Source organism: Bison bison, unplaced genomic scaffold (assembly GCF_000754665.1).
Source record: "Bison bison bison isolate TAMUID 2011002044 unplaced genomic scaffold, Bison_UMD1.0 scf7180017864499, whole genome shotgun sequence".
NCBI classification, from domain to species: domain Eukaryota; kingdom Metazoa; phylum Chordata; class Mammalia; order Artiodactyla; family Bovidae; genus Bison; species Bison bison.
In genome coordinates, this window is record NW_011495058.1 from 9758955 (window position 1) to 9774311 (window position 15357).

The 15357-nt window shown below is 39.7% G+C and overlaps 1 protein-coding gene across 2 annotated transcripts in view; it reads left to right on the forward strand.

Annotated features, from left to right (window-relative positions):
* The window catches only part of VPS41 (vacuolar protein sorting 41 homolog (S. cerevisiae)), a 200589-nt gene that overhangs the window by 89278 nt on the left and 95954 nt on the right, over positions 1-15357 (forward strand). For both annotated transcript variants that reach the window (XM_010829102.1, XM_010829103.1), the window contains 2 exons: positions 1115-1189; positions 12060-12122. In XM_010829102.1, the coding sequence (XP_010827404.1) occupies positions 1115-1189; positions 12060-12122 (138 nt within the window). The remainder of the gene's footprint in view (positions 1-1114; positions 1190-12059; positions 12123-15357) is intronic.

A 15357-nucleotide genomic window follows, 5' to 3' on the forward strand; every position in this document is an offset into this window, starting at 1 on the left:
TGTGTGCGTGTGCCTATGTGGCGTGTGCTCACTTTAGTTTCATGAGCTTGGGAAACTGATTCTACAAATATCATAAATAAGCATAAATGTATAAGGCTTATTTTTTTGGCAAAGCAATCCGTACATTTCTCTTATTTATTAAATCACTGGCTTTGGTGTTATGTAGAGATATTTGTAGACCAATTTCAAAACAGAATTAAAATATTGTGAAAATTACATCTTAATAAATGTTTATTGTAATTTTGGTGTACAGACTTCTTAAATATATTTCATTACTTCCAAAAAAAAAAAAGAATGTTACTCAGACATAAAAAAGAATGGAATAATGCCATTTGAAGCAACTTGGATGGACCTAGAGATTGTCATAACAAGTAAAGAAAGTCAGAAAGAGAAAGACCAATACCATATGATATCACTTATATATGGAATCTAAAATATGATACAACAGAAACAGACTCATGGACATAGAAAACAAATGTGTGATTACCAGATGGGAAAGCAGCTGAGGGAATGGTACATTAGGAGTTTGGGATTAGAAGCTACACACTCTTTATTATACATAAAATAGGTAAAGAACAAGGTCCTATTGTATAGCACAAGGAACTATGTTCAATATCCTGTAATAAACCATAATGGAAAAGGATATGAAAAAGTGTGTGTGCATGTGTGTATAAAACTGAATGAATCACTTTGCTATTCACCAGAAACAAGCTATACTTCAATTCTTTAAAAAGCTAACAGTTTTCATTACATCATGATTTTTATTTGGGATTTTTGTTCTTTGAATGAATTTGGCTAGGGAAGAATTATAGGACTCTGGAGTAAATAGAACAGAATAAATAAAAAGGCACATAGCAAGTAAGAAAAATACCATTTTAGCTGGACTTCAGAATGCGAAATAGGTAATTTGGGGAAATCTGAGGTTTCTCCCCTTATATGTCTGGGAACAAAGCTATACTTTACCATTTTCATTTGCAAAAGCAAACTATGTCTTGGACTCATACATCTAAACTAATAGCTTGTATCATTTACATTTTACAAAGAGGTGAAACATTTGGCTTCTGATACATAAAAATGTTTTTCATGTTTGTTTGTTCTTTTTTTTTTTAAATAGAGTCCTGTGAAGATAAATCAGGTTAGCCTGGATGAAAGTGGAGAACACATGGGCGTGTGTGCAGAGGATGGCAAGGTATGGGGATTGCCTGATCACATGGAAAGCGCTGCTCCAACCCCAGGGGCTGTGATGTAACCACTTCCAGGGTCTCAGAACAGCACTGCACTTACTGGGTATCTGCATTCGGAGAACCTTGATTATTCTTTTTGGGTATCGGACTTACTCCTGATCGCTCATAATTAAAGTAAAATATATTTTGCGCTAATGTGCCTTAAGGAAAAGTAATTACAAGAATGTCAATAATGTAACTAGTATTAAGCTGATTAACAACTGTGGCAGGGGGACATGTCACCTTAATCATTACTGGCGTGCCACTTAGACTTCAGTGACTGGTCTGCAGTTCCTGCAAGACAGTGGTTTAATGCCTTTCTGCCATAAATCCACAAAATTGGATTTTGTGGGCATGATTTCTGTGGGCCGGTGGTTTTCATTTTCACACAGCAGTTATGAATGTTTCTCTTGAATTATAGAATCTTTTGATAAGCAGTCATAGTTTATCAGAAGAATAAAGTGTCTTGGAATAGCAGCATTAAATAAATGTAAAATCAATATATGTACAGTTTTCTAAAAACCTGGCCCCCACTTCCTCAACCAAGGACATACATCATTTGTGTGGTATATAACTAACAATTATCAGTGCTTCTTGCTGATGTTGAGCTGTGACATTTAGTGGTTGTGGTGATTGATTTTCCACTTACAAGAATGTCTTTTTTGTTTTTCAGTCAATGGAAGGCTTTTCTAATGTTGGTTTGCAATGATAAAATTCAAATGCACAGTGTATTTAAGCTACTCTTCTAAAATAACAGTTTAAGAAGAGAATGCATTAAGAATCATTACAGAACCTTACATATTCTTGTCTGCATACAGCAGATTTCCTAATCTAATTTTATGTTTCTTTATGTGATCTAAATTCAATGGTCCATTAGGATGAGTAAATTAAAAACAATGTACTCAGTGTAAAAGATTTATACCCATTTAATCTGTTAACAGAAGAAAAATGAAGTCTTCTTGACATACATGAATGCATTTTGATGTATCTAAGCCTAATGTTGCCCAAAGAGTCTTTTGAAAGTCATTGGAACACTTGTGCTTTTCAAAAAGCACTATCAAATTTTACAGTACTTGCTGAAATTCTGAAATGAACCAGACTGTCAAAAGAGCGATAAGGGAAGAGTTGGTTTGTGCAGAAATTGAGAATTATCCAAACCGTTGAAACATTTTGTATTGATAATGAAAGATTATCTCCATTTTTGTTTTCTGAAAGGTAAGGGGGAATTCCTTCTGGGTTAATACCAATTTAATTGTTGAAGGAGAATATTGTTTTTGAATTGTAAGAGAACTTTTAGTAAGCTACTTCATCTAAGAATTTTCAGAGTTCAAATTTTGAAGAATTATTATTTGATAGGATGAAGTGGGATATTTTAACTACTGTGTCTGGTGAATAATGAGATAACCCTCAGATATCTCCTGGTGCACTTCTTGGCAAACACCTCTGTTTTCCTATTTTAGTCAGATTTGTAACTGTCGTATTTTGCTGTAGACCCATGGTGCATTTTTTTTTTAAATAACTTTCTTTTTGGCTGGGCTGGGTCTTCGTTGCTGCATGGGCCTTTCTCTAATTGTGGCTAGCAGGGGCTGCTCTCTAGTTGCGTGAAGCAGCCATTGTGGTGGCTTCTCTCGTGGTGTCAGGGCTCGGTAGTGCATTTCCCAGGCTCTGGAGCACAGACTCAGTAGCTGTGGTACACAGGCTCAGTTGCTCTGTGGCATGTGGGGTCTTCCCAGATCAGGGATTGAACCCGCATTGAACCCGATTGTCTCCTGCATTGGCAGACAAATTCTTTACCATTGAGCCACCAGGGAAGCCCCCATGATGCATTTTAAAAAATAGTTTTTTCATATATTTTACCAGCATTGATAGACTTGAAAAGAAATATTTCAGTGCACATAGTTAATGAAACCTAGCCCTCACCATGGGTTAGTCAGTATTGTGAAAACTGAGGCGGTAATAATATAGCATGATCTGGTAAACTGGTTAGTAATGATAGCAATGTAAAGATTATTAAAAGAATCAACTCCAGACATCTAGATCTCGTGCATCTTTAAATGGCTGTTGTGGTTTTTCTTTCTTTAGTGTGTTAGGATTTCTAGAAAAATCATTACCTTCTATTTCAGAGATGACTCTTCATATTTGTATTCAGTTTTAAAGTCCTAATTCTAACAGTTCTTTAAAATTTATTCTGTTTATTCAGCTGGTGCTCATTTCTAATCTTTTACTTCAGGACTTTTTTACCTTTGAGTTCCAAATTTTGAAATACAGTCACACATAGAATATGGGTGTTACTGGTGTACCTTTTTAGGTAACTTTCAAGATAAATACATACAAGGTTTATTTTCTGATCTCTTGCCTGTGTTGTCTTCATATATAAACTAGAATTAATTTAATATAGAATTCTGGGTTGAACTATTTGCTCTCAAAGCTTTGGAGACCCTGCTCTCTTTTGTCTAACCTTTATTTTCATAGATATGTCAGAGGCCAGCCTACTTTGTTCTTTCACAAAACCTGTTTAAATTTTTTTTGTCCTGCCTTGGAGCTCAGACTCATCATAATAACAACAACAATACCAACAACAACAAACAGCCCTTGTAATTCAGTTTGCTAAGTTAATGTCTTGTTCAGGTCTATTTTCATTCATTTTGTCTGAAAGAGAGTTAGTCCTTTTGATCTATATACTGAAGTATTGTTTTCATTTCAGGAAAGTTGACTTCAGTCCTGATTTTGATTATTGCTGCAATTCCACGTGTTTTCATTTCTTCAAAGAAACTCAATAATACTGAGGCTGGAGGCGGTATCGCACAGAGGCTAAGAGATTCGCTTTGCACTGCACCTGCCCAGGCTCCATTCCCGCTCTTGCTCTGTTAGGTCAGGGATGTTCCCTGACCCCCAGCCCCCTCCACGGACTCAGCTGGGCAGTGGGCGCAGTGCAAGGCCTGGATGGGGATGTGGCAGAGCCGATTTGGGGTGTGTGGGAAATTCTCAGATCTTTCTGCTTTATTTTGATAACCCTTTTCTTAAACATTGTAGTCTGGCCTCTTCCCCTCCCACGCTGTAGTCACCCTTCTCTTTCGACAATATATTGTGAGAAACCTTGGCCATGTTTTGTCACACAGACACGCAGACACACACATGTGCTTTGCTTTCTCATGGTTTTTATCATCTCATTTCTCCGAAGTCAGGGAGAGTTTCTCTTCTTGTTTGGTCCCTTGGCTGATGTGCTTTGCTTCCAATGTCCATGTTGCTTTCTGGAGTAGAGTTTTATTCTGTTGGGCCTTCTTAATTTTCCTGAACTCTTTCGATCTCTCCCAGCTCTTTTCATGTCAGCCTGATCTATGTTTAATTTTCAAAACCAAAATGATGACTTCTTGTGTCATGAGAAGTCTTAGCTCTTAGCGTATTAGAGGTCTTAGGAGTATTAGAGATCAAATGGCTGGGAGTAGAATTATCCTGCCACGCTTGAGCTGTGTGTTGTCAGCTAAGTGATTCAGCCCTCTCTGGGCTTCAACCTGTTTTCCTCCTCTGTAAAAGGGGGTAGTAATGATTATTGCTGTGTTAATCATTAGGGGAAATTAGTTAGTTGATATGTGTCAGTAGTTTGGAATAGTATCTGAAATAGAAGGTACAGGTGGTGATTGTCAGTAGTTATCATCATCACCATCCTTTTCTTCTGCTCCAGATTCATAGAGGTCTCTTGTTATTGAAGTCAACAGTCTTGTAGTTTTTGTTGTTGTTGCTGTTACTGTTAACACTAGCCCCCTCCCCACCCTATACCACTTGGCATATGGGATCTTAGTTCCCTGCCGAGGGATCGAACCCACATGCCCTGAGTAGAAGAACAGTGTCTTAACCACTGGACCACCAGGAAAGTCTCTATTAAAACATTTTTTTTAAAGCATGGTTTTTCTCCCTTGGAGACCTTGAAATTGTGTTCTGCCTCATTCTTTTTATAGATCCTGTGTATGTTTTTGTTACTCTTATATCCATTCCAAAACAAGGAGACAAGCTCTTTCTGAACCTCAGTTAGCAAACAGATCCAGTGTCTGCTTGCTCTGAGCCCTGCTTGTTATCCTTCTTGGTGTCATCCTGCTGGGTGTTGCAGAATCACACATCAGTTCCACACAGGGTCCAGTTAACAAGCCCCATTTCCTCTGCCTGGAAGTATCCAGTGCAGGCAGCTCCTCCATTGAACTGGGAGCCTTGCCTATCTTCTCTCCTGGGTCTCTAACACCCTCCATGGGTGGAGAATACGAAAACCTGCCCTCTCACCTGTGAGGGTTCCTCCAGCCAGACAGAATTACAGCTTATGTGTTTACTCCTGTTTTAATGCTTGACCAGTTGCTATTGGGAAGCTTGGGTTGGGGGTCTGTTATAATGAAGTACCAGCTGAGAGAGTTTCCTGGCCCTCCGGCCGCCCTCCTCATAGTTTCTCTGTGTCAGATGGCCTGCCACCCAGTGTTCTGGTTGGCAGATACAGAGAAGTCTGTGCTAGAGTAGAGACATAGACACCTTCCTGATAGTTTCATGAGGGTAGTAGGGTTTCTGTGTTTCTGCCGGTAAATGCATAGCACATACCTTCTGTGGTCCTCATGTCGCTCTATGGGTTTGTAGTTAATGAGAAATACTCTAGGACTTGGCAGTAGATTGACTATAAGACAGATTGTTCTGAAGTTTCTTTTTCTCATTAGGTATTTTTATGACAAGTTGGGAGAAGTTGTCAGGGCTGCTTTAGGAAATACCCTTATCAAAAGGATCCTTTCAGTTTTAACCTTTAAATAAGATTCTTTTCTCCGGCAAGATCTTCCTAAAAGCCAGATCTCTCCAGGCAATCATTCAGTGGATTTCTTTTCACAGTGTGATACTCACTGAGAAAATTTAAAAAAAGAGGAAATGAATGAGAATCATTTTGGGTTTTGTTAGCTTTAGTAGTATAAGTTGTGACTTACTAGTTTGGGTGTCACATTAGTGAAATTAACCAAAATAGTAAAGGTTTTACAATTCACCCTGTTTATACTGATATCAAGTTTATTTTGAGACATTTCAGTGTTTTCCATCCTGAAAGACAAAATAAGGACAATTGAGGAAAATGTTTCTCAGTTAAGCATAGAAATAGAGACTAACCTAAGAGGGATTTCCTTGGTTGTCAAGTAGTTAAGACTTTGCCTTCCACTGCAAGGGGTGTAGTTTTGATCCTTGGTCAGGCAGCTAGGATCCCGCATGCCTCGTGGTCAAAAAAACAAAACATGGAAGTGAGGCAGTGTTATAACAGATTCAGTAAAGACTTAAAAATGATCCACATAAAAAATCTTAAAAAAAAAGGCAGTGAGAAACACTAACCTAAGAGTTGTAGTCTTGTTTGCCGCCTTCAGCAAACACCCCTCCAGTCTCTGTAGTGGGTACTGTAGTGACATTTTGCTTCTGACTAGTTCTCAGGGGCAGTTCTGAGTGTCAGCCTGTTTGCTAAGAACTTGATGACTTGTTCTCTTATTCTACTTATTCCTTCTTCAGTCAGTCAGTCAGTTCAGTTGCTTAGTTGTGTCCAGCTCTTTGCGACCCCATGGACTGCAGCATGCCGGGTTCATCACCAACTCCCGGAGTTTACCCAAACTCATGTCCATTGAGTTGGTGATGCCATCCAACCATCTCATCCCCTGAAGTCCCCTTCTCCTCCTGCCTTCTTACTCTACTATTCCTTTTTACTCGACTATTATATCTTCATACGAATTCATGATTGTTTTGTTGTTGGATTCACAATTTTTACCCCTGGAAATTTGTATTTTAGTTTTCCCCGTAAGGTTCACAATATTTCTAATATTTTCTCACTTACTGATACCTCAGTCTTTTTTCAGCCGTCCCATATTCGTTTGTTTACAGCTCGTGTACTTTTTCCCACAATAAAAATCACTTAACTTTTGTTCTTCAAATCTATCCTATTATAGGTAGAAGGAAGTTTGTCCATTTGAACCGAATAGTCTGTTGCATTTAATTTCAACTTCTGTGGTAGAGTTGTCTAATTCATAGCCTGATATTCCTTTTCACTTTATTTTGGTGAATATTTGAGGCATTTGAATTTGTTTTCAGTCTTGCTTTTCTTACACTTCATATGCAAAGGTATCTTCTTTATTTACAAATTTTGGACTAGCTCCCATAATGACAGTATATAGAAGAATAGAGCATGGAATAGTCTTCCTGATTTTTAACGACTTTAGACGAGTTGTTTATTTTGGTGGCTCAGTGATAAACAATCCGCCTGCCAATGCAGGAGACATGGCTTCATTCCCTGGAGGAGGAAGTGGGAACCCACTCCAGTATTCTTGCCTGGAAAACCCCATGAACAGAGAGCAGAGCCTGGCAGTCTGCTGTCCATGAGGTCACAAAAGAGACGTGACTCAGTGACTGAACATCAGCAGAGGTGTTTGCTTTCATCCCCAGCAGTCTTGCTATAAGAGTCAAATGAGGGGGTGCAAGATTTTCAGTCCTAGTTACATAGCATGAATTATGAACCTTTAAAAATACAGTTTTAAAGCTATTTCTTCTCATTTCGAAGTCCATAAGGATAGTTTAATTCAGAATAAAATTTCTTAAAGAACCAGAATGATACTGACCATTTCAGTAGAGACCTTTTTCAGAAGATTATTTCCCTGCATAGCTTGAGAAAACTGAGAAATGGCATCACTTCTTTGAGGAGATGTTATCAAAATACACTTTCCCATTGGAGTCTGAGTCTCACACAGTTGTAACCAAGACTTCCCCATAGGTTAAAATTGAATCAAATTACAGCTAAAATAATAATAATAAATTTAGAGCTCAGGGGAACATTTAGACATTTCTAGATAGAAATTGACCACTATGAGTGAAATAAATATGTCCACTTGAAAAAAATATATATTTTATCCCACGAAAAAATTTAATTTGTCGAGGATGGGGTCTGGCTATTAGTATCCAAGGATCTTAACCATGTAGTCCAATCAGAACTACTGAGGTAAGGTGTGTGGAAGCATTTTGAGGTCCAAGTTATTAGTCGGAGTATAAGATGTGACACAGGACCATGTTGTGATATAGTTGGAGTGAAGAGAAGTAGCTTTATGTTAGAAGAATATAAACTTCCTGGAGTACCATGAATTTCTACTGATGTAATTTTAGTAAGTTGACCCCCTTGTTCATTTAGTCTGTTAAGATCCAGGTGACATAGTACCTGTCTTACTTTGAGCCTGTTTTCTTGGATTCTTTGGGCTCATTCACATTCAGCTTCCTTGGGCAGAGTAAAACTTTGCATATAATATTATTCTTTTGAGCTTCTCAACCACCATTTTATAAGAAGTTCAGTGTACCCTGTGCTTAACTGCTGAGTCGCATGTGACTCTTCACAACTTCATGGACTGTAGCCCGCCAGGGTGCTCTGCCATAGAATTTCCCAGGCAAGAATACTGGAGTGGTTGCCATGCCCTCCTCCAGGGGATCTTCCCTACCCAGGAGTAGAACCCATGTCTCTTGCGTCTCCTGAGTTTCTAGCTGGATTCTTCAGCAGTGAGCCACCTGGGAAGCCCCCTGGTGCCTGCACATTTCTGTAAAACATGAGCAGTGCCCTCTGAGCAATGAGCAGCATGGTGGTAGTGGGGCCTTCATGTATTTGCTATGTCAAGAACACATTTTATCAGACTACCTCAGAGTAGATAATATCCCCTTGACATTACGTTCTACGATGTGCTATTCTTGGAACCCAAACAGCATTCTTGGCCTAAGAGTATAAACACACACACACACAAAAAAGAGTGTAAACACAGGAGTCACAAAATGAGTGGGATATTCTAAAGATTTTATATTTTAGTGAAAGAACATATATCCCCAGAATGATAATATGAGTACATTTTCCTCTTGGAACTTGCACAGATGAACCACTCACAGCTTACTAAGATGAAAACAAGATATTGAAAGTCTGAAAGGTTTTATGTCTATTTAAAAAATGAATTTGTAATGAAATACTTTCTCATATAGAGCCATTGGACCCAGATAGCTTCACTGGTGAATTCTTACAGAAGTTAAAAGAAAAAAATAACACCACTTTTTTCTAGAGACTAGAAAAAGAGTGAACACATCCCAAGTGTTGGGAAACAGTTCTGAGTGCCCCTAATAGCTGGTTCCAAGTGTTTGAGAGCTCCTGGAATTCTTACGCTTTGCTGGTGAGAGTGTAAATTGATCAGAACAACTTTGTGAAAATGTTCAGCTGTCTATTAGATGTCAACAAAGATATAACCTGCAGCTCAACAATCCCATTCTTCATAAATGGATATGTAAGTGGACCAAAAGATTTGGAAAGAGTGTTCATTATAGCATTATTCATTCAGTTCAATTCAGTCGCTCAGTCATGTCCAACTCTTTGCGACCCCATGGACTGCAGCACTCCAGGCCTCCCTGTCCATCACCAACTCCCGGAGTTTACTCAAACTCATATCCATTGAGTCGGTGATGCCATCCAACCATCTCATCCTCTGTCGTCCCCTTCTCCTCCTACCTTCAATCTATCTGAGCATCAGGGTCTTTTCAAATGAGTCAGTTCTTCTCATCAGGTGGCCAAAGTATTGGAATTTCAGCTTAAGCATCAGTCCTTCCAGTGAATATTCAGGACTGCTCTCCTTTAGGATGGACTGGTTGGATCTCCTTGCAATCCAAGGGACTCTCAAGAGTCTTCTCCAACACCAACTTTCAAAAGCATCAATTCTTCAGCACTCAGCTTTTTTAATAGTCCAACTCTCACATCCATAACATGACTACTGGAAAAACCATAGCCTTGACTAGATGGACTTTTGTTGGCAAAGTAAAGTCTCTGCTTTTTAATATGCTGTCTAAGTTGGTCATAACTTTTCCTGCAAGGAGTGAGTGTCTTTTAATTTCATGGCTGCAGTCACCATCTGCAGTGATTTTTGGAGCCCCCCAAAATAAAGTCTGCCACTGTTTCCCCATCTATTTGCCATGAAGTGATGGAACCGGATACCATGATCTTAGTTTTCTGAATGTTGAGCTTTAAGTCAACTTTTTCACTCTTCTCTTTCACTTTCATCAAGAGACTCTTTAGTTTTTCTTCACTTTCTGCCATAAGGGTGGTGTCATCTGCATATCTGAGGTTATTGATATTTCTCCCGGCAATCTTGATTCCAGCTTGTGCTTCTTCCAGCCCTGTGTTTCTCATCATGTACTCTGCATATAAGTTAAATAAGCAGGGCGACAGTATACAGCCTTGACGGGCTCCTTTTCCTATTTGGAACCAGTCTGTTGTTCCATGTCCAGTTCTAACTGTTGCTTCCTGACCTGCATACAGATTTCTCAAGAGGCAGGTCAGGTGGTCTGGTATTCCCATCTCTTTCAGAATTTTCTGGAGTTTATTGTGATCCACACAGTCAAAGGCTTTGGCATAGTCAATAAAGCAGAAATAGATATTTTTCTGGAACTCTCTTGCTTTTTCGATGGCAATTTGATCTCTGGTTCCTCTGCCTTTTCTAAATCCAGCTTGAACATCTGGAAGTTCATGGTTCACGTATTGTTGAAGCCTGGCTTGAAGAATTTAAGCATTACTTTACTAGTGTGTGAGATGAGAGCAGTTGTGCGATAGTTTGAGCATTCTTTGGCATTGCCTTTCTTTGGCATTATTCATAATAGCCTCTATTTGGAAACAACTGAAGTGATCAATGGAAGGTGGATACACAAGTGGCAATGTACTCATACACTGAAATTTTATACGGCAGTGACAAAGAACCAGCTCCTGCCATATGTACATAACAGTGTGGATAAATATCAGAAGGAACATATCCATTGAAAGAAGCCAGTGAAATAGTTTATGATTCTATTTATATAAAATTCAAACATCAGCACAGCTTACCAAACGTGATAGATTTTGGAGGAACAGTTAGTTTGTGAGGGTGTAAATGAATGGAAAGGAACACAGGGGAGCTTCTTGGGTTTTGCTTCTTGACATGGGTGGTGGCTGCAGGGGTATGTTCATATCATAAACATTTGTCAAGCTCTGAATCTATGATCTGTACCCTTTATGTTAAAGTATTAGTTGCTCAGTTGTGTCCGACTCTTTGTGACCCCATGGATTGTAGCCCGACAGACTCCTCTATCCATGGGATTTCCCAGGCAAGGATACTGGAGTGGGTTGCCATTTCCTTCTCTAGGGGATCTTCATGTGCAAGGGATAGAACCTGGGTCTCCTGGATCACAGGCAGGTTCTTTACCATCTGAGCCACCAGGGAAGCCCCTTTATGTACATTATACAATTGAATATTAAAGTCAGCTGCTCAGAGGAAAGATTAAGATGAAACAATTTTAAGGGAGACACTGATAAGTAGAAAATTAAATCTTACATGTATACGTTCTCAATAGATTCAGGATAAGATGGTAAAAGAAGTGCAGTTCTGATCTCTTGCGACTTTGATCTGCTCAGCTGATTTATATATCTGTGACTCAAAGAAGAAGCTCCTTTTTCCTTCAAGGAAAGGAACAATAATTCCTTTAGAAGTAGCCTATGGAAAATTCATTAAAAAGTATTAATAACCTATTCATCTCTGTTTCATTTTTTAAAGCTGACATCTATTTAACAAAATAAATTTGTGATGGGCAAAGGGAACTCTGTCCATGAGATGCTGGTAAAAAAACTTAATTGCAGTGGTATAGTCTCACACTGATGGAATTGTTTTCACTGGATATTTAGTAGAGATTACAAAGACCTTAGATTACTAAGTACTTGACTTTTCGTTGATAGTACGTGTTGTCACTGGCTCAGCAGCTTTCTTTGTTACTGTCACGGTGAACTGACAGGATCCGCTTACTTTTTAGGTGCAGGTGTTTGGACTGTATTCTGGAGAAGAATTTCATGAGACTTTTGACTGTCCCATTAAAGTAAGTATTCAGTAAGTTTTTACTTTTTCAGAGGATTTTTCTCAACAAAGGCAGTAAGAAAACTAATACTTTGAGCACTACCAATCTTGCATTAATTTTGTCAGTAAGCATCCATCAGTCAATGTACTGGATACTATTTGATGCCTTGGAGGTGCACAGAATGTATATTATGTGACTGTGACCTCAGTGTATCCTCCAACTTTTGTTGTAGTGGGTGAGATGATAAACACACACTGTGTGATTAAAGACTCAAATCACACAATCTGTGATTAAAGACTCAGAGGTAAAAACAGTGTTGAGTCTAAAACTGAGAGGAGTTACTTCTAGCTGTTCTTGTTAGTGATGGTTCCCATAGATGGATTAATGTTTGACTGGGCTTTAATAAATGGACAGGACAGAGGGAGAAAGCTGACTTCCCATGCAGAAGAACAGTATAATATAAATGAAGAGGCTAGAAAGTTCAAATTGTGTTCAGGAAGTGGCAAATAGTTGAGTATAGATGGTACATAAAATACTGACTTGGCAGGAAAGCTGCATGGGCAGATTGAGGTGGCTTTATATTTAGGCTAAGAAATTTGTCTGGTAGATAAGGAGAAATTATGGAATGCCGAAGAGCAAAGAAGTGGCATAAAACTGAGCTAAGCCAAAAGCAAAGTAATACAGCAACTGTATTCAGTATAGATGAGAAGGCTGACAGGCATGAGGCAGAAGGCCAGTTTTAGGTGATAGTTACTGTAGTTACAGTGGCTGTTAGAGTTGTCAAGGAAGAGGTTGTTCCGTTTTCTCACGTGTTTATTCAAACGTTTATTGATCAACAGGTAAAAGAGAGATGGGATCTGATAGAGGTTTTAGAAAGCCAGCCCTGCCAGAATGCAGGGGTATGCAAGCAAGAGAGTGGTTGGGGGCAGGAGACGATTTAGAAGGCTAAGCCATATCCTAGACATGGTGTTACAGGAGCTCAATGAAAAGAAAGTGAGTATTCAAGATGGAGTAGCAGTAATGAATTGGAAAAGCCTGGAGGAGGTAGGTTTAATAAGCTTTGGTGATGACTGCAGGTAATGAAAAATGGAAGAGCTGAGGGTAAATCCAGGTTCTTGCTTTGGTAATGGTGTGTGGAAAGGCTGTCAGTTGAAATAAGAGATGGTTTGAGGCAGGATGTTGCTAGTTTGGTCTGGAGTCTAGATAACAGTTAGAGACATAGCATCCAGTGGAAATGTTATGGAGGTTTTGGAAGTATGAATGTAGAGCTCACAATGGAGATTGGCCCTAAAAATCACAAACTGGGTGGGTAGCCAGCTGTACTTAAGCTGAGTAAGATGAAACCATTTTGAAAGTTATCATCCAGTTAAAGATTAAGAAGAAAAAGACTGAAGGTCAAATTCGGAGCACTAACTTATTTTGTTTTTTAATTTTTTAAAATTATTTCTTTTAGTATCACTGTGGTGGTTTATCTTATTTATTTATTTCTTTGGCCCCACAGCATGGGGGATCTTAGTTCCTCAACCAGGGATCAAACCCACGCCTCCTGCATTGGAAGCATGGAGGCTTAACCACCGGACCTCCCTTGTAGCACTGATTTAAAGATTCAGGCAGTGGGAAGAAAAGATACCAATGAGGGATCTTAGAAGAATTAGGAGGATTGGAGGAGAAGCCAAAAGAGAGAGGGTTTCCGGAAGGAAGGAGCGAGCAGCACAGAAAAGGCAGTGTGGAGCTACCACGAGGTAGGGACAGGAGCAGGGCACTTTATTTGATAATTACGAGCTCCTGGCGACCTTAATGAGGAGGGTCTCGGAGGAGGCTCACTATGTATGAGGGAGTAAATTGGAGATAAAGAAGTAGAAACAAGCAAGGTAGACTCTTCTTTCAAGAAACTGTGTGATGTAGAAGGGAGTTCATTTGATAGATGAAGAAAGAACCAAAGTCCAGGAGGATTTCTCCTGGTCATGTTTAGGTTGTTGGTATTAAAAAAAAAAAAAAAAATCATAGGGAGAAAGATCCAAAATAAGCAAAAGGGAATACTTAGTGGGGCGGCTCTAAGGGATGGGATCCATCATGTAGGGATGAGGGAGGGAAACCTTGGATGTGAGTCCTACAGCCTCTGCTGGTGAGACCAAGCCAAGTGTCACTAAGTTGGGCAGTGAAGGCTCCGCAGTCAGGGGCAGTGACGTGATGGCCTTGGTTTCTTCTTGGTGGGGAAGAATGAAGGGTAAGGTTATGTGGTTGAGGGCACAGACATGACTGCACTCGCAGTTGTGATCTAGGACCATGCATTATAAGAAAGCTAAGAGGACCCTCAAGAAAGATTTTAAGAAAATGTAACGACAGAATGTGTAAATGATTCCATTGGTATCCAGGATGGATTAGACAAGCGTGGAAAGAAAGAAGGGCTAACCTGGAAGTGAGAAATGGTTAGAGAAATGAGGAGTCACATACTAATAAATGCCCTCAAAATGACAGGGTAGGAAATGGAATCTATCCCACTGGCAGATGGAGATGTGTTCATTAACTAATAAGAATAGAAAATGTCTTTAGTTGAAGATTTGTGGTATAGTTGTGTCAGTTTTTTTAATGTGTAGAAATAATTCTGTATGTTGGGCTGGAAAAATAACACAGTGTGTTAGTTGGTGATAACGTGGGTTTGGGGATAAGAAAGTGAGGAGGCAGGGTCTTTGCAGGCTGGCAGCCATGTAAGGGAGCCCCGAAGATGAGCTTATGCTGAGCGCAGCTATCAGACTCTGAGAAAGCCACTGACAAATGAAACGATGATGACAATGATGGGGCAGCCTTGGGAGAAACCTTTGTGAGGGGTTGTAGGAGATTGTGGAGAGCAGGTGATAACCAGGGGCCCAGGAACTGACGGTGGAGGTTAAAGGGAACTCAGCTCAGTTCTGCAGTGCGTTGTCTTTGCCACTGATGGAGTCCCACTCCAGACTGTGAGGCTGCATTGCAGCCCTCGTTCCACTTGGGAGGCATCCTGACAAGGAAATAATCTAGATTTCTTCTATGAAATGTCTTCAGTTACAAACGCTTGTGACATCTCGCTCCTTGATTACCTTCATTGGCTGCCTCTAAAGGGGAGAGCCCACTCAGAGGGTCCCACTCAGCCAGAACCTACAGCTGTTCACTCTCATCTTTTAGCTTTGACCTGACTTCATAGAAGAGAAGCTCTCACACCAGAGCAAAACTCGCTCTCCCTTGGTGCAAAATGTTCCCTGAATAGATTACTTCCTACCTA